We start from the raw sequence: 19331 nt of genomic DNA, 5'->3' as shown, positions 1-19331 counted from the left end.
GTTTTATGATTTTAGACAGCGAAGGAGTCATTTCCGACCCTATAAATCATATATATTCTTGATCAGCACAAAAAGCTGAGTCGATCTAGCCATGTTTTATAAGAAATCAAATTTTTTAATTTTTTTTTTTATTTTTGAGGTCTTAAAATGGTTCAATTGTTAAAGAAGAAATTGGCAAAAATTTTGCTGTCTTAAAATGTGAAAATTAGTATGCAGTTTCGTTACCCTAGAAGAAACTAGCACAGAAAAGCTTTCCGATTTGAATTTGATGCTTTTTTGGCTTAGATATGATATTTTTAATACAAAAAATTACCATTTAAAATATATACAAATATTCATTTAAAGAGTGTGAATATTTTAGACCTTCCTGAGGGGTTTTATGATTTTAGTCAGCGAAGGAGTCATTTCCGACCCTATAAATCATATATATTCTTGATCAGCACAAACAGCTGAGTCGATCTAGCCATGTTTTAGCAGAAAACAAATTTTTTAATTTTTTTTTTTATTTTTGAGGTCTTAAAATGGTTCAATTGTTAAAGAATAAATTGGCAAAAATTTCAATTTCTTAAAATGTGAAATTTAGTATGCAGTTTCGTTACCCTAGAAAAAACTAGCACAGAAAAGCTTTCCGAATTGAATTTGATACTTTTTTGGCTTAGTTATGATAGATTTTTGATTGAATGACATGTCCTATGGCAAACTGCAAAGGTATACAACTTTCGGCTTCTCGAAGTTAGTTTCCTTTCTTGGTTTCCTTTTTTTAATAATTTCAAATTTTACACTGAATGTGCATATTTCCTAAACTATTTAAAACTAACACTAAAAAGCTTTCCTAGTTAAATTTAATGAATTTTTGGCTTAATTATAATTAATTTTTGTGATCCACTTGCACGCTGCAGGGGCATAGAAATTTTTGTTTTCTAAGATTCCTTTCTTATTTTGCACTCATTTTCTTGGGCAACCTCCAAGCTCTCTTAAAATGATGTAAAATATAAAGTGGCATCTCGAAAATTCAAATTTATGCGACTTTAAAGGACTCCCTCCGAAAACAAACACACAAATCAAGTTGACTATATGTATTTGCTGAACTCCTGGGCAACCGAGACTATATCTTTTGGGCCGTGTTTATGGCGTTATGGCGTGAGAGAGACACTGAGACATGGGCAATTATGTAAATATGCGGCGGCGCCTGCAAAGCGGCGAAGGACGACGCGGAACGAAGGACATACAATGGGACAACCGCAAATTATTGCCGGCCATTTGGCGAATGAATGCGTGACAAAACACAGAGGACGGCACTCCTTCGAGGGCAGTATTCACAGGAGACATTCGCGGACAAGGACAATAGCCAGAGGACATGGGACACGGGCGACAGGATACTTGCCGGGCGCAGCGGGAGTAGCAGCGAGGTCAAAGGTCAGCCGCGCTAATGTTGTGCTAATTGCTAATGGCGATTGGAACCCGAAAAACGGGACAGCAAAACGCCAGGAGCTGCTGTTGAGACGGCGCTCTGGCCTAATTGAAGTGTCCTTGCAAGTCTCTTGTTTTAATTTATTGCAGAGCCTGCGATTTGGATTGCCAAGGAGGTAGCCAGCGATATTGCTGCGCCTTTCATTGCCAGCGAAAGCAAACGGCGGGGACGTCATCATGATCAACAGCATCCTCCGAGTGGACCACCCAGGGCGAGGACCAGGCTGCTGCTGTTCTCCTATATCCTGCCGGGAGGTCCTTGGCCCCAAAACCAGCTATCTCTCTCTCGCTTTGTTTGGTAACTCGATCTGGCGCACGCGTGGCCAAGCAGGATCAGGATCAGGCATCTCTCTGACTCCCTGCCTCTGATCTTTTTCGGCAGTCGCCAGCAGTTGGAGCTCGGCAGACAGACCCTGGGCCAGGTGTCAAGCGCGTGTAACTGGATACACTTGCAGCCCATCTTTGGCCGTTTTGGCATATGCAAAGTGGTGGACCACACCAAAAGGATTGCGGCCACCGTCTGCTGTCCCCTTGAACTTTGTATTATTCCCCCCCCCAGATCCCTTAATTTTTTGGGACATTTGTCATTTTTTTTTTGTTGGCCACCAAAGTCGATTGGAAGAGGGCCCAAAGCAGCTGGAGGCAGCAGACTGGAAGCAGCTGCTTTAAGTTGGCCATTAACGTTAACGTTAGGGCTTAACGCTCAACGTTTAATGTTTAACGCCAACTTGGCCCACTTCATCGTCGGCGAAGCGTTAAAATGCACACGTTGACAGGTTTTCATGGGTTGCAGTTTGCCTTTTGCATTTTCGTTGCTTAATGTGCGATTTCTATCTGCAAATATAAATTGTAATTATTGCATTGTTGCGTCGGAGTTATCGCCGCCAGGCATCGCCAGGCTGAAACTCTGAAAAAAATTAACAAAAAATTGCAAATGAGAGTCGAAAAGTGTAGTAGCGTTCACCTGGCATTGTTCTCCCCTTTCCGAGAGACACACAAAGCGAAACAAATTGCCCAACTTCTGCCGCTGCCTTTCGCGCTTTAACACTCTTTTTTTTTTGGTGCTGTTTTTTTTTTTTTTTTTGGAGGGGTTTGTAAAATTGATGATGGTGTCTGGGTGACGACAGCTGCCTCTATAGCTAGAGGGGAGCATCATGGCATAGATGACCACCCAGCTCTGCCGCTGAAGGAATCCCGGAAAATGATTGAAGAAAATACATTTTAATTACGGCGCTCGCCCAAATGTGATGAAAATTGCCCCAGCAAGAGGCTCTCAAAGAGAGAGTGAGAGGAGAAAAACAAAACGCGTTAATCAATAAATTGCCGCTCTGGGCAAGCTCTGTGAGGGAAATGCATCCAACGGTGCGTATGAAATTGAAAATCAACCAACACAGCGGCATAGGGAGCCTGCCTCCACTTGGGGCTGAAGCTGGAGCACAGGGACCACACCAATGGCGCCCCCATAGGGCGAGGGAACCTCTCCTTGGACTGTAGCTTTGATTTATCACTCACTGGGTAACTTGGAGTCGAGTCGAGTCGATATGTCTGGCCCTTTCGGTGAGTGCATCACTCACTTGTGGCCACAGAATACACTGGAAATAATATTTATAGGATAGATTAGAATAAATCAATTTGTTTATACAGAGATGGGGTAGATAGATAAATGAAATGAGTTCTTGAATAATTTGAGCTTAGAGTTTTATAAGCTTTTTTTTTCGTACTCGTTATTACTAGCATATCTTGACGGTGTATTAACTGCGGCTTTGATTGATGCCCCCCACACACACACACGGGGTACAAAGAGAGACAGACCCGACCCCCATACTGGGACACACCCAGGCCAAGAGCAAGACGCCGCACTGGCCTTCGGGATCACCTTCGCCTTGGACTTGGCTTCGTGGCTCTTTGCTGCGGTCATGGCCCGTTAATTGAAATATGTTTTTGGTCCGTGGTCAGATGAGATCAAAGGGATCGAGAGTGGCGTTCGGCGATGATGATGATTTGATTAATTCGAATGGGAATATTGAGAGATAGCCATGGAGATGCAACTAACCACCGATGATGTGTTCGATTCGGAACTAATTAAAACATTTAAAAAAATATACTCAAACTCGGCTCAAAACTGCTTTCAAAGCAAGTTTCTCGGGGGGCTAGAAAATACGTGGAAAATAAAACATTAAACAATCATAAAAATAAATACATTTTCCCACACACACTGACTGTGAGTTGTTGTAGTTGTTTTTGTTGGGACAGGCAAAATAATAATAAAAACGAGAAGCAGTCGAGAAACTTTTGTACTACATGGAAATGTCATTCGCATAACAACAAAAGACAACGACAACGTTGACGATGTTGATGATGATGATGGTGATGATGGTGGTGAACAACCAACAACGAAACAAGGCACAAAGTTTCAATTCTCCTCACCACTTCCCTTAACCCCTTGATGGCCCAGTTTTGGCTGGCCAAAAGTTGGTGGCACCTTTGTGTGGGGCCTGCGCTGAGATAACAGCCAACAAAATGTTTGATGTACTTGAAAGTTAATGTTTTGTGGTGTCAACTTTTGTTGGGGAGAGACTTGGTCTTGGCTTTGGTTTTGCAATGGAGAGCCAGAGTCGGCTTTTAATGGTCGGGGATTTTCTCTAATTTGGCTCCACAAAATTAGCCTTTAATCGCAAACGTTGTTGAGACAAAACTTTGACCTTTCACACGCTTCCAGCTGGAGGAGACCTTCCCTGTCTCCCTCCCTCAATTACACACTTTTGCTTTCAAGGAATTCTGGTTAACAAGGGGGGGGGGGACCTATGTTCATTATCAAAAGAACTTTTAGCCGCCTCATTTTTGGGGCCAAGAAACCGAATGCCACAAAAACTAAACTACAAAATTGTTTTCCCACGCAAATTAACACTTGACTTTGTTGGCATATTTGCACAAGATGACTTCATTTTCTTCGGGGCTTTTTCCACACACCACCCACCCTCTGACTTCCCTAAATATTTTATTATTGTTGACTCTCCGCTGCAAGCCCCCGACTTCTCACCTCGCCTTCAGAGAAAGACACAGAAATTTGTGTCTCATCCGTGTCTGCGTTATAGATATAGCACTTGTTTCAGTTTCAGTTGTGGGTGCCGCCGCCACGTTCGCTGTCTGCGTCATTGTCTCCAATTTTTATGCGTTATTGGGTAATACTAACCATTTACCATTTTACAGCTACAATTTTACAGTCATTGTCCATTGTCAAGTGGGTCTTTTATATGTCCGGGCATATTTCAGAGAGTTTCAAAAGAAGAAATTTACCTGAAAGATTTTATATTATATTAATTATTTTATTATATTTATTATATTATATTTATTATATTATGATTATATTTAAATATTCAAATTAGAATACCCCTTTGAGTGTATTATTGTTTAGTTGATAGTCTTGAGAGCGAAAGTGGAAGGAGTAACTCTGCTAAGATCTAATCTAAAAGTCTCTTTTCAATATTTATTACTAATCTAGGTGAGTAATTAATTGCAAAAGAAACCAACAAAATAAATTACAAGTTGGTAGCCTAGTTTCAAGAGTGGCTCTAATAAAACCCCATATTTGTCAATATTTTAAATGTCAAAACTTTTCAAGAACTCTCGAAAGCGAAACCGAAACGAAAACCAAAACCCCAATCATCAACATAAAGCTGAAAAGTAATTTTTCACCTCCCCAAAGTCGTCCTGCCCTGCCCTGTCCTGTCTGTCCTGTCCCCTTCAATACTCCGGCATAATCCGCATGTCCAGCTGAGCTTATTGCCGCCCCCAAGACAAGCAAATAGACAAAGGACATCATCGTCCTGGGGGAGGCCAATACAGATGGCAGCAAACTTTCGCCGGCCACTGTGCCCGCTGCCCAATCAGGACAAAATGAAAGCTGAAAAAGCGACCTGCACTCGGTACGGACTTTTCACTTGCAATTGCAGGGAAAGGCACTCGAACAAAATAAATTCAAACTCCTTGAGCTGAGCTGGGGACTCCTTTTGGATGCCTGCATGTGTGCCAAGGACCCAGAGCGGAGACAATAAACTTGCTGCCACTGCAATTTCTCAGTTATTTGCTGGGGAAAAAAGGAAAAGGGGATTGAGATATGATAGGAGTGGATGACACTCGTGTCAGCCATAAGCAGCCGGGATCAACTTTTCTCCTTTTTCCTTTTTGCTTTCTCTGTTTGCTTTCGCAAAATGGGATTTGAAGGAGCTGGAGCTTGAGCTTGGCCAGGATTTGTGCAGCAAATTAGCTTCATTAATGGATGGGATGACTTACTCCCCGCACTGAATCCAACTATTTTTGCATTCTCGCTGCTGCACTTCGCATTTCGCTCAATCAGCGCTGGAAATTTATTATGCCCCATAATCATTTGTCATCTTTCTTTCCATTCTTACCCATTTTCCCGGCTCCCGCCACCCAATGTCACCATTCATTTCCATTCCCATTTGGCGCCCGCAGCTCTCTTTCGAGCGCATTAAAATTTTTCGCAACATTTTTCACGCATATTCAGCAGCAGCAGCAGCAGCAGCCAAACTGGAGCACGGGACACGCTCCATTTGAGCGGCCAGTAGTGGTAACAGTGGTGCCATGGGATCCCGATCCACTAGCAGGGTCATAAATATCCGGAATATGGTTAAGAATATAACAAATCTCCTCGAACAGCGCACTAATGTCAGCTGCCACTTGCCTCTATCTCCGCTCCTGATGCTGCTTTATGGCTAGGAGTCGCCTCCTATTTTTATGGCTGTCCAAAGAGGTCAGCTCCAGTTCAATATGGCGACGCCCTCGGGCGGAAGATTGGATGGAAGACTTTCGAGGGGGCACGTTTTATGGGGCTCTCCCTAAAATTTAGCATATGCTGTTAAAGTCTGACTCTTAAAGTCACTTTTAACATAGTATATTTGGATTTTAAAATAAAAAAACAGAAATATATATTTTAAAAATTGAGAAAAAATCAAAGTTTCGATCGATTTTAACTGTCTTATTCAAATTTTGACATTTCAGTGTCTTCTAAAAGTATACCATTGAAATTCACCTAAACTTTAGCTAGAAATTGTTAAAATAAAAATACATAGAAAACTTTTATTCGGTTTTTGCATTTCCGAAACCCATCCATTTTATAGTAAAAAGCATCATATACCCCCGTTCCGTAATGGCCTTGAATTATTCAATAAATTTGCAAAGAATATATTTCAACAATGAAAACAAATTTCTCTCTTGTATTCTTTGGGCAAACGCCGCCATAAGGGGAAAATCCATAATTCATACGTTCGCCAAATAAGAAGAGCGCCGGGAAAAAGGGAAAAAGAGAAGGACGAGCAATGAAAACATTAACAAGCAGCAATAAAATATGAGCGAGCGAATGTAAAACGCTTTTCATAATTCATTGCGTTGACTCGACGACGACGACGATGAGGACGAAGAGCTGATGCTCCTGGTTTTCCTTGGTAGATTTTCCGGGAAGTCTGGGGTGCTCGTAAAACTAATGAAATTTCAATTCGAATGACGCGACAACCTCGTCCTGAACCTTTGAAATTCCACGAAATTTTCGCGCACTCGCCACGCCAACGAAATTCATAAATTTCTCGGACGACGCCCTCGCCTTGCCTTATTCTATTTTTTTTTCCCAACGGAAGCGCAGGTCCGGCTCTGCTGCTCGATGGACTCTGGCCGAGACAACGACAGGTGAATTTATGATGAAGTGAGTCGTCAGCGTTTTGTCTTCCTTGGTTAGCACCTCTCCACCTGATTTTCTAGGCAGGTCGCGTGTAAATTATGAAAACCGGCGATAAAAACGAAAGTAATTCAAAATCTTCGACGTGTGCGAGGGTTTATCGCCTCGCCTACCGAAATCCTTACATTATATCCTATATATCGCTTCATCTCACTCCTCCGTCTCAGATTTATATCGCTGGATTTATGATCCTGTTAGCGCCACTGCCTTTGCTTATCTCGTGTGTAGCCATCGGGAATAGGAACTTGTTTACGACCTGCGAAGTCAGTTACCTGATACCTGAGCTTCACTTTCTTTTGTTGTGACTGTGAACCCTTCAATTGCTTTGATATTTGTAGGAAATAATGTTTTGGAAATACTTTTAAATTAAGAAAATATTAGTAGATCGTTATTAGATCGAGTTGGCACAGAACTTGACCTAACAATATTTGTGGTTGCTCCTACATCATAACCCTAAACATACCAGACGCTCACACACGATTCTCTATAGAGATCTCCCTACGAAAAAATGCCGACAGATAAAATAAAAGAAATGTCAACGGTGGCAAAGGTCCTTAGCTTACGCAGGACAACCACCAATCCAGAGCAACAAAAGCAAACCGACACACAAGAAGATGACGAGGAATCTCAACCCATGATCAGTGATACCTCAAAGGAGGAGATACCCCCACCCAAGGAGGACAGCCTATCCGAGAGTGAATCAGAGCACGAGGAGCCCCGGGTGAATCCCCGTTCTCAGACCTATATCACTTACATGAACACAGTGAAGATGCTCCTGGCTGTGCTCGTGGTCTGCGCCCTTTTCGGCACGATTCCTTTATACCGTCGCGGCCAGAAAGTACCGCAGGAGTCCCGCGTGAAAGTGATCATGTTGTGGAACGAGGACCCGAGCAGGATGCCCAAAGGATCGGCGCACATGGAGTGTGGCTGCGTGGTCACCAGTCGCAGGAAGAACTACGAAAAGGCCGTCGATGCCTTCGTCTTTCAAGCAGATAGACCCTATTCCTTGAAATACTTGCCCCACATCAACCGCTCCAGTGACTTCCTTACGGTATTCGCTGCCAGGAATCCCTTGCGCCTGGCCAAGGCTCCACCTCTACCACACGCCGGCGAAGGGCCGCTCTTCAACCTGACCATGACCTATCGCCTGGACTCGCAGATGGTCTGGTCGGAGTACCACTTCACGCTCCTCAACCAGGCCAAGAGGGTCAGATCGTTCCGTGCCCCCAGTGAGCACTTTGACGACGATATGCCGGGCTATGAGTTGCAGCAGCTGGAGAACCAGACAAAGACAAAGGATCGCCTGGTCCTGTACATACTCTACGAGGTGAATGATGCGAGCCTGCCTATGAGCCTGTATTTGCAGGAGATGCGCAATTATGTCACCCTCAATGCCTACAAGAGCTGTCTGGGTTACGACCAGTAAGTGAAGAGACTACCTATCCCTAGTATGTCCTTGGATCTCTCCGAATCTCTCCTTCCACAGCTGCAATCATTACCATTTCTTGCTGATCTTTGATGCCACCGCCTGTCCAGACTACGTGCCAAACCAGATATACGAGGCCATGTACAAGTTTGTTGTTCCTGTACTGATTGGAGGCGGGAACCTGACCAACCTAGTGCCGCCGCACTCATACATCAGCAGCCGCGACTTTCCGAAGGCCAAGGATCTGGCGGAACATCTGAAGTACCTGGTAAAAACTCCAGAGGAGTACAAGCGCTACTTCTGGTGGCACTCGCTCTACAAGCTGCGCCGAAACTCCGTGCCCTATTGCCAGCTTTGCTCTTTCCTCAATCAGCCAAAGGAGGAGCGCCGCATTGAGACCACCGCGTTGATGAACTTTGCCGACTGGTGGACCAAATATCAGTGCCCTCAGCGAGTCACCACCTTCTTGTGATGCGCCTTGAACGATACCCATTCTTAGGTTTCCAGAGTCCCCCAATTATAATTACCAATGTTCGCAAATTGCCTTTGATCGGTGGGGTTTCGATTTGTGGATTTTCTTCTTGGGTTCCTCTAGGTTTTTCTGGGGTTAATTCCGGGTTGCAGGATTTCGGCAGACTTTTTATAGCTTTTAATATATTACAAATTCAGCTCCTCTACCCAGTTTTATTAAATAAATGCAGCCGACTTTCTGCTTTCCCAGTACTTTAAGCCTTTCCTATTTTAAATTCCCTGCTTTTCTAATGGTAATTAAAACCATTTTGCTGTGACACGGCGTCGCCATATTAATTGGAACGGCCTGAAAACCGCAAATAAAAATGTCGCATTTAATTCGCGTTGGGGTTTGTGCTTCTTTATGCATTTCGCTCAATTAAATTGCACTTGAACCTATTAGAAGTGGAAATGCCGCCGTTGGCAGGCGGATATGGCAGTGACACGCGATTCGCCGATCAAAAATGGCCCGCCGCCCCCTTTAAAGCCTCGGGAGGACAGGAGCCCCGTGTTGACCACATTAATTTGACTCCGTGTGTGTGTTCTGGTCGCCTTTAAAGTTGTAATTAGGAATAGTATCACGGACTCGCCTCACCTTCCTGCCATTTGAAAAGTGTTTGCTCATTGAGTGGGCGTAGTCTCGCTGTCCGTGGAGCTGCAATTAGGACCTCCACCGACCCGACCCTCGTCCTGCGGCGTTTCTTGTTGGCATTTGCGGAACGCGGAATGAAAAGATTCGCCGGCGTTTCAGGGTTTGTTGTACTGTGGTTTTCCTTTTCGGGATCTCTCTTTTGTTGAAGGTAAACTGCCAGGAAGATAACACAGTGGGTTAGGAGACCTGATAATTCAGATTTTTACTAAGATTTTAATATATATCCATTAATTTTACATTATATATAATTAAGGTATTATTAGAACTTGGTAGAAAAACGAAATATTTGAGATAAAATGTCACTGGATATTAAATGTAATATAATTTAAGAGATATCGATAAAAAGGTGGATAAGACAGAAAACGAGGATCTGTGAATGCTCCGATTTTATTTGAATCTTTGTTTAAAGTTTTTCTTGATAACAAAGCAAAACCTTTATCAATATTTCCTGAATAATGTATACAAAAAATGATCAAATGTCAACTTTTCATTTTAATAACCATTCTATCAGAGACTCCAAACTGATGAAAAGACGTACCTAATCAGCAGATTCCTCTTATCCAGAAAAATGAATTTTCGCCACTCCTCTCTTATATTTTCGTTGCCATTTTTCTTATTTCCGCCATCCTGCACCACCGTTCCACCGCTCCTTCTCTATGCAAATGCAAATGCCAAACCCATTCTCGCTTTGCCGCTGGTTTTGTGGTTGGAAAACGCTTTGTTCTCACCTCGCAGCTCGCACACACACGCACATCATCTCTTTGTTCCGTATCGGCGCTTTGTATCTTTAACAAAATTGCCAAACCGCAGGAAAAGCTGGGAAAGCCAACCGCATGTAATGCGATGCGAGGCGCCTGATTAAGCTCTCAAAAGCGACCGCAAAAGGGATGCGAATTGAAAGGGGGAAATCCCTAATCTAAACCAGCAATCGAGGCAGAAAATACTACTCAATCGCGTATATATATTTATATATATTTATGGGGGGGACTGGCATTTGCATTTAGCGAATTATTTTCTTACAATTTTCCACACAATTAGACAAGAAGACAGATAGCCAGGGGAGCGAATGCAAATCCTGCAGGACCAACACCAGGACTTGAATTCCATCTCACATGCAGGCCTTGGCAGTGGCTGACAGTGCTCTGTACTGCAAAGATACATTTGTATCTCGAGCTTAAGTAGCTTGACAGTTTCAAACTTCCACTTGAGAGTCGAGCTTAAACTCTTTTACTTGCCGAGAAAAACACAGATCCGCGTAAAAATTACTCCAAAAAAACAGGAAAATCCATTATGAATATAAATTATCCAGACTTTTATCAGGCAATACATATAAAAACATTCGAACACTAGTATATCCTTTTTCTTTTTTTTTTTAATTTAAGAAATTCCCTAATTTTAGTTGCTTGAAAACGCCAGCAGACGTGTAGAAAAGAAAAGACGCGCCCCTCTTCCAAAAATAGGCGTTCTCATCGAGCGGCAGTCGTCGTCGTCGTCGTCATCATCATAAAAAAACAAGACGATGGCAAAAGTTTTTCAATTTTTGCTACAACTTTACCAGGCTGAGTGAGTCCTTGGGTGTGCGTGTGCTCTTGTGTGTGTGTAGGTGCAGCCCTCGAGTTGTGTAAACATTTGTAGTTTACTTTCAGTTGGCAGGCGGCTCGTAAAATCTGTCCGTTTCGCTTAAACTAGAACCGTTTTTGAAACTGTCTCGTAACTCAGACCCGCAGGTTATCCCATCTCCCTCGACCCCACAAAAACACGGAACTTTGGGTTTGTTTTGCCAAAAAAAAGGACCACCGATTGAATTAGAAAATTATGCTGAAAGTTATTTGGATTAAAGGAAGAAGGGACGCGCACACAGACTGCCCACTGAGAGCGAGGAAATTAGGTAATGGGATAGAAAATTACCCAGGCAGGGCGCAGAGTAAAAATGGGGATTTGAGGGAATTTAGTATGGAGAATAATAATAAGAAAACACAATTTATACCTCAGCAAATGAAAAGAAAACTCTGGGTCGTCGGTCATTGGAATTCGATTATTTGTGGAAAAGCAAATAAATACAAGGGGCTTTTACTTCTATGAAACTTGTTATTGAAAAGTTTGTTGCCAAAAAACAAAGTTAATGGGAAATAACGATTGACCATTTAAGGCTATTTATAGCTACAATAATGTTTGACATAAAAATTGAACATGAAAATCAAAAGGAAAAAGAAACTTTTACTAGTTTCCCATACCGGGAATTGAACCCGGGCCTTCCGGGTGAGAGCCGGATATCCTAACCACTAGACAATATGGGATATAAAATCCCAGGTGTCGAAATAGTGTACGGAAATACAGGTGTTCTACTTTAAGGTTTTTCGTGACTTTGATAAGAACACTGGCATAATCAACGCAAAATAGAATTTTAAATTCTATTTAAATTGTTGTATAAACGTATATGTCGGCATATTATTCTTTATGGGTTTTTATTTTAAATAAATTTTGCAAAATGGTATTAGTTATCTATAAAGATTAACTAAACTAAGGTGAAAAAATAATCTATTAAATATTCCGAACAAAAAAATAAAAAAAAAAGTTTCCCATACCGGGAATCGAACCCGGGCCTTCCGGGTGAGAGCCGGATATCCTAACCACTAGACAATATGGGACTTGATAACACTGTTCCCCAGTATTATTGTTCCATATCAGCAACAAGTCCTGATTTTTAATTAAAATCTTGGCCGCTTTTATATGTTTCCTCTACAAGTTATTCACTGTGTACGTTTTCAGGACAGCAGTAACTATAGTCCCAATAATCCGAGGAGTCTCTGCGATGGATATTCGAAAAAATTAGCGCTCTCTGTTTTCTTTTTATGAACTTACCCAATCTCAGAAAAATCACATTCCGATGGGGAACTACACAAAACACAATTATTATTGCATTCGATAAAGCACGTATAACAGTAGACTCCTGAGCACTCGGGCAAGTCGCAGAAAACATGGTCCGATCTGGAGAGAATAAATACATTTAAGAATATTTATTATTTTTGAATTGAACCCTACTTTGTAAGGGGTTTTCTGCAAATAGTGCAGGATCTGCCTATACAGACGCCACGGCAGCCACTAAAAAACCTAAAAATATAATATTATAATATATATATAAATAAAAACTATACAAATATAATATAATAATAAATACTTGAGCTGGATAGGGAATCTTACCAGCTAGTTAGCGAACTAAGACAGGAAATGCAGGATACTAATTTATTGTCATACCGATAGCACTTTAAAAAACGAGCTCTTTGAGAGCTAAGTTGGAGTACAGATTCTAGAAAAAGAACTTTATTAATGATTAACAAATAGTACTTAACTTACTTCTCCTCCCTTTTAGTATGCTATAGTGCAGATACTGAACTCTGCGACAGGATACCTCTGGATGAAAGTAGGCCATTATACGATGTCGCTGACGGAGACCATAAGGCTCCCAAAAGACCATAATCCAGGCCAGCACATACAGAACTAAGATCCAGAAATATAGCCAGTACTTTGGATTTTCCGGGACTGGTAGACAGTTGTAGGAGTTCATCTGCAGTACCTTGGGTTCAAAGGCGTGAACTAAATCCCGTAAAAAAGAACCAATTTGACCGCCACCTTTGATTACCATTTTACTGTAGGAAGAAGCTTAAAAAACTAATTAGCATACATAGACGAGACCCTATTTAACTCTTACGTTGATCAGCTTCCGTCATGTTACCATGTTGCCGCAATAAGGCCAACATGCTGTAAAGACTGTAGTCCACCAGACAAAGGCAGTAAAGCTGTATTCCGGTGATAAACAAAAAAGCTCCCGAGCGATACATTGCTCTACGCTCGCCTGGCAGAAGCCTAAGGGATGCTATCTGAACAACTAACATGCATTTAATGAAAAATATATTATTATTATTATATTTTACCTTTACATATTTATTATCTTCACAATTGTTAAGGGGCAACAACTGAACCCCCATTATCTGCGATTGTTGTTCTTCGTATACCTCAAATTCCTTTGTTATATAGACATTCTCAAAGTGCTCAGACATAAGGTAACGAAATCGAAAGTCTATCGATCGAATGATCACAGTCAACAGCAGAATCAAAACCATCAAGTAAAGCCAAAAGTATATATAGCTTAACTTGTTTGTGGTCGTGTCCTGACGGCACAAGAGATCTCTGTCAGTTAATAAAATCCTTGGGTATGGCTTTCCGCTGTGATTAAAACTAATGGTAGCCAAGAACATCAAGCGGATCTTGAGAAAGCATATTTGCAAACCTGAAAGAAACTGAAGGCTTTGTGAGTTTCAAGAGTTTCACTTGTACCTACGTTGAAAAATATCCAAATAGCCAAATTGTTCGTTCTGTAAGGTCAACCAGCTGGCGCATAACCCATAGGTGGCATCTTCACGCGAAAAAAGTGTGCTTAGTAATATATATAAAAGAGGTAGATCATAGATAGTCACAGATATCTGCAATTGGATTTTCTAGCTTCACAAAAAACTTCTCCAATTTTGTCGTCATTCCGAGCACTTCATCCACAGTCCTTTTGAATAACTCCTCCATTAACTGCAAAGGATCACTAATCATGCTGTTTACAGACCAAAGAGCATATATAAGTAGATTTTGCTGACAGTTTAGACTGTTGGCCATAATGTCTATATTACGGATGATGTTCATCACAGGACCCCAAAAAGCAATCAAGAAAGCCAGGGCTATAATAAGAGCTCTAGATTGGTAGTGAGCTAAAGTTGAAAAGCATAAAACTGCAATGCATCTGCAACGTGGGATTAGTCTGTTTTTCTGAGAGATCATCCCATAACTACCCACCTTGCTGGTCGCCGTTGGCTCAATATAAGCAGTAAAAGAAAGAACAGAATAATAAAAAACCATGTTCCATTAAGATCACTGCGGGCTCTTTGGGGATTCCAATAATACCAGATGAGTACCAGAAAGATTCCTAATATATATCCCGCGATCAGGTATAGTAGAATCTGGTCTTTATACCCGCCGGGTGGGGTTGGGTTATATTCCGGGGGATTCCATTCCGGGTCGGGATCAGGATCGTTCGGATAAATAGGAGCATCTCCATCGGGACTGGGATTTCGGCACTGTGATTCCCTTGACTTTGCCGAGTGCTCTTTTTGATGGTTTTTTCTATATTTTGGACATCTTAAACACTTCCTATAGGAGTTGTTTACTCCCCTTCCAGTCTGCAGCGAAGATGGCTTCTCATCTGATTTAAAATAGTCTACCATTATGACGTTACAACTCGAATATTTTTGGAATTATTAGAACTACCAGACAGAAAAGTCATGGAAAATAATATATAAAATTGAAAAGAAAGAATTTTCTATAAAAAAGTTTCCCATACCGGGAATCGAACCCGGGCCTTCCGGGTGAGAGCCGGATATCCTAACCACTAGACAATATGGGACTTGGTCCTACTTGTCAAAGTTTCCTAAATGCTTTTCCAAAAACTGAATCGAGGGCATCGCTCCTGTGTTATTCATCAGCCATTCAGTAGCCTCCTCGCTGAGGACTCACGCAGCTTTCCAGATTTACTGTAATGTGGGGTCAACTTCATATAACCTTTTTGGGAATTAATTAAAAACCATTCAACAACCGAAACTGGCAGCTGCATTGGGCCTCCAGTGGCTGGGAATGGGGCGCATAATCATCAATTATTCGCACAATTACCGCAAACAAATAAATATTCTTAATTTATTGTGTTTTCGAATCAGGCTTGGCCGCCGCCCACAATGGCAACAGGCGGCAGTGGCGGCGAATGCAGACGAAAAATCGCAACGAAAAAAATATTAAAAATAAATTTCCAACCCGAAACAACAAACACACAAATTTCGGGACGGATCGGACGAGATCAGGGGCAGGGGCAGGGACAGAGGGACTTGTTGGATACTGCGGTATTGAGATTGATGTCCATAAATTAAATCCTCGCCACTCCGTCTCGTTGCGCTTGTCTCGGTTCATTGTATTTTTTGTTTTTTTCGCCGTCAGTAGTCTGGATGTCGTGCGATAAATTTCATAGATGCATTTGGTAATTTCAATTTGTTTTAATGTGTCGCCTCTATTCTATTTTATTCTCTCCCCGCACGCAGAACGGCACATATAGCACATATAATTTGAGGTTTATTGGCCGTGCCGTGGCTTTGCTCTGTTATTTTTAGCTGTCCTCGTGGGATGTTCTCTGAGGCTGAGGCCCCCGAGTTCCCACAGCCACAACAATTGTCGCTGCTTATCAGGGATGGGTCTAGGGGTGATATAAATGGGTGCGGTAGAGCTTTTTAAAGTTGAAGCCCAAGGCCGGAAATGTATCTTGTGCATCTCTTGAACGATTAATAAGTTTTCATCAGATGTACCTGAAAAAAATTCTAAAGTTCTACCTTCCACTTTCTCTTTACCTTTGACAATCAAAATATATTCAAAATTCTTATAATTTTAACAAATATTTTTTGTAGTGTCTTAAACATTTATATTTTCCCTTTAGCCGAATTTACTATAAATCAATTTCTGATTTGTGGGCACGTCTTCGTTGTGGGGCCAACACTTTCAGAGTTTCCTGCACAGGGATTTCGGAAGCTTAGGCCTTGTGGCGCCATCATTCGTTGCTGGAGAGGATTAGGGCATTGGATTTTCCTGGCAGGCAGCAGCTCCATCATAATTAATAAACTGTCGCCAGTTCTGCGTGTGTCGTATTTATTTGTATGTGTCCCGCGGTGTCTTGTTTTATTTCCACATAATCTGCGGGGCTTCCTACCGTGTGTAGCAGTCGTAAAATAACGTTATTTCGGTTCTTTTGCCCCTCTAACGATGTCATCGGTGTGGTGGCTCTCACCTCAACAAACTCACCGGTAATAGCCGTTTAGAGCCGGCTTCCTCCACTACTACTTGGGTGTCCGAAATTTGTCGCGCGATGAGGGAAATTTCGTTTGAATGGTGTCCGCAATGAAGCGACAAAAGTGACAGCCATCGCGGAGTTATTGCTGCTGCAGCGTTTCCCCTAAAATTCGGCGGCCCATAAAGTGCGGGGAAAATCATCATCAGCCGTTGCTCAATCTCTTCACGTTTTGAGAACTTCCTCCACTGTCTGTCCATGTGTCTGGTCACTGCAACTGGTCTTCTTTGGACTTCATTTCTTTTCATTAGCCGCCCGCGCTGCCATCTATGGACGGAGCAGGGTCATAAAACGTAACTGGTTACTTCGCGCAAATGTTCTCGTAACTCTCTCGGGCGTACACAGAACGAAAAATAGTTTCATCTTGCCTCACTTAAAAAATATATTTTAAAAGCATACATGATTGATATAGTCATGTCCTTGGATCGTCCTTTCCTTTATTCTGTCCGTTCGTTGGTCCATTTTTCTATGCGTCCTTTCCTCTGATCTGATCTCTTCTGATGTGCCTGTAAGTTCATCTGTTGGTTTGTCCTTTGGTGTGTTCCTTAGTTTGTCTATTAATCGTAAGTCAATTGGTCTGTCTGTTAGTTCGTACGTTGCTCTGTCCGTTAAGTTCATCCGTTGATCTGTTCGTTGGCCTGCCTGTTAGTGCATCCCTTGGTCTGTCCGTTTGTCCCTTCTTTCTCCCCGATTGTATGCAGAACTTTCATGACAGCAATCAGTGGAAATTTCTCTCTGTGTTGGCATACAACTCACTTGATTACTGGCCCGCCGCTGGCCGGCTCTTTTACTATGTAATATATGTGTTACTGGCACAGACGGACAGCGGCACTTTATTAATGAAAAGCGCAGAAGTTCGTTCTCTACTGCTTCTACTACTACTACTACTATTTTTTTCCCATCCCTTGCTACGTGCGGAGCGTGTGTGGCCTGCATTGAGGTCAGGGCAGCGGCTTCGCGGCGACGGAGATTTGTTAACTGAAAGTGAGCGGTTTCTGCAATCGTTGCGGCCAAATGAAATGGCCAAAAAGACTGGACACGACCACCGCACTCAGTTATGAGGAAAGTTTGTCTGCCAAAAAGGTTAGCAATTAGAGAGAGTTTTTTTTTTTGGTTGCTATTTCTACTAAATTGTGTTTTTAAGCTGGCCTAGAAGGGGAAAGCCAGCCGGTAATAAAGAGATGGTTCTAGTTAGCATGGGAAAGAATCCCATTTGGTTGTGGGATAAGTTAGTAGGATTATTTCGTAGAATTCAGCTAGGTTTTGTGGGAATAGCAAAAACTTATATTGTGGATGGAGTATTATTATCTTATATTTAAGATTAATTAGGTTAAAGTGTTACAGAATTAGTTCCTTGTTTTTCACACAAGAACTCACAAGCTCAAGAAAATAAATCTAAAAATCCTTTTCTGGGGGTCGAGAAACCCAGCAAAAGTGGATTATTGCATATAAGAGACACCCACCAGCAGACGGGGAATTTTGAGTTGCCTTCCAACTTTTTTTTTGTGGCCTTTGTTTGCTGGGATTGGAGATTTACTCGCGTATTCTTCGCTCTTGGCCCCGACTGACAACTCGTTGGCATCTCTGGCGCATGTTAATTATGCCAGCGGACTGGACTACCTATGCTGCTGCTGCTGCTGCTGCTCCCATCCAAAGATGTGGGCCGTGGCCACGCCGCAAAGACCTTGACTCTTGCCAAGATCTTGATACGATTTATACAATTTTTGATTCATGGCGTCTCCGCTGTCACTGTTGCTGTGCGTTGCTATCTTTGGCCGAAAAGCGAATTAATTTCGTAGGCAAAAGGCGTGTTGCCGTATTTGTCGAGGCGAGAATTTCGAGTTGGAAATTTTGAATTCAATCAGCAATTTGCATAAATTTGCAGGCGCGCAAAAAGAAGCTGCTTAGGCCGAAAAAGGCGGGATTAGCCAGCTGGACGGACGCCCACAGAGGATGCCTCCTACAAAAAAATGCAAACTGGAGGAGCCCCCCTTCGAGAGAAACATAAGACTCCGTTATGGGCCGCTGACCCAAAGTGTGGCTACTAATGGGACAGCCAAGTGACAAACTGGCCGAGGGAAACGGGTATGTGTGGGCCGCTGATTGACTGACTGAATGACTGATTGACTGATTGACACTCTCTGGGGCAGACTAAATAGGGTTCCCACTCGATCTAGCCCCCGTTTGCCTCTTTCTATCAGACCCACATCAGACGGCCGATGGTCCAAACATGTGCAAATAGCTTCGCTTTTGGCTTTTGTCGCGCGGTCCCCGAAAATAGATTGGCCAAAATGGGGGGGGAGGTGGGCAGCAGATCGCATCTGTCTGCGATATCGTACGATTTTGTATATATAAAACGCGGTATATATTGTTGCTCTTCAAGAGGTGAGAATGTTTGAATGCTCTGCTTGGCTATTTACGGACTTTATTGGGTCATTATCATTTTTTTTAAATAAGAACATATAAAAGTTTGTGCTTATAATTTCCATGTTCTTTTAGTTTGAAAGAGTTTTTTTAGGTGAAATATTCCAATTTTAAAATGTAATTTTATAATTGTAATTCCGTAATTTTATTTCGGCAAAAAACAAAACTTTAA

General features: G+C 42.2%; 3 protein-coding genes and 3 non-coding genes across 6 annotated transcripts; 1 reads left to right on the top strand and 5 right to left on the bottom strand.

Annotated features, from left to right (window-relative positions):
* Positions 1–7620: 7620 nt before the first annotated feature.
* On the top strand, positions 7621–9189 carry LOC108078526 (alpha-(1,3)-fucosyltransferase C-like). Its single transcript, XM_017172439.3, has 2 exons — positions 7621–8644; positions 8709–9189. Exons 1-2 carry the CDS (start codon positions 7731–7733, stop codon positions 9118–9120), a joined length of 1326 nt encoding a protein of 441 aa, XP_017027928.1. The 5' UTR covers positions 7621–7730; the 3' UTR covers positions 9121–9189.
* A 2846-nt stretch (positions 9190–12035) lies between these two features.
* TRNAE-CUC (transfer RNA glutamic acid (anticodon CUC)) lies at positions 12036–12107 on the bottom strand. Its single transcript has one exon. It is a non-coding gene; the product is annotated as a tRNA-Glu (tRNA).
* Positions 12108–12273: 166 nt separating this feature from the next.
* On the bottom strand, positions 12274–13659 carry LOC138928634 (E3 ubiquitin-protein ligase DCST1-like). The gene is made up of 6 exons (XM_070285989.1): positions 13520–13659; positions 13165–13457; positions 13012–13117; positions 12853–12921; positions 12673–12798; positions 12274–12617 (listed from the first exon to the last, which is right to left on the bottom strand). Exons 2-6 carry the CDS (start codon positions 13451–13453, stop codon positions 12557–12559), a joined length of 651 nt encoding a protein of 216 aa, XP_070142090.1. The 5' UTR covers positions 13454–13457; positions 13520–13659; the 3' UTR covers positions 12274–12556.
* TRNAE-CUC (transfer RNA glutamic acid (anticodon CUC)) lies at positions 12387–12458 on the bottom strand. The gene has a single exon. It is a non-coding gene; the product is annotated as a tRNA-Glu (tRNA).
* A 476-nt stretch (positions 13660–14135) lies between the features above and the next one.
* LOC108078445 (uncharacterized) lies at positions 14136–15088 on the bottom strand. The gene is made up of 3 exons (XM_017172334.2): positions 14650–15088; positions 14286–14596; positions 14136–14224 (listed from the first exon to the last, which is right to left on the bottom strand). The coding sequence occupies exons 1-3, from the start codon at positions 15075–15077 to the stop codon at positions 14136–14138; spliced, it is 828 nt and encodes a 275-aa protein (XP_017027823.2). The 5' UTR covers positions 15078–15088.
* A 96-nt stretch (positions 15089–15184) lies between these two features.
* Positions 15185–15256, bottom strand: TRNAE-CUC (transfer RNA glutamic acid (anticodon CUC)). The gene has a single exon. It is a non-coding gene; the product is annotated as a tRNA-Glu (tRNA).
* Positions 15257–19331: the final 4075 nt, after the last annotated feature.

Source organism: Drosophila kikkawai, chromosome 3L (genome assembly GCF_030179895.1).
Source record: "Drosophila kikkawai strain 14028-0561.14 chromosome 3L, DkikHiC1v2, whole genome shotgun sequence".
Classification (NCBI taxonomy): Eukaryota; Metazoa; Arthropoda; class Insecta; order Diptera; family Drosophilidae; genus Drosophila; species Drosophila kikkawai.
The sequence above is the reverse complement of the archived record's forward strand: the minus strand, read 5'-3'. Positions and strand labels throughout refer to the sequence as shown.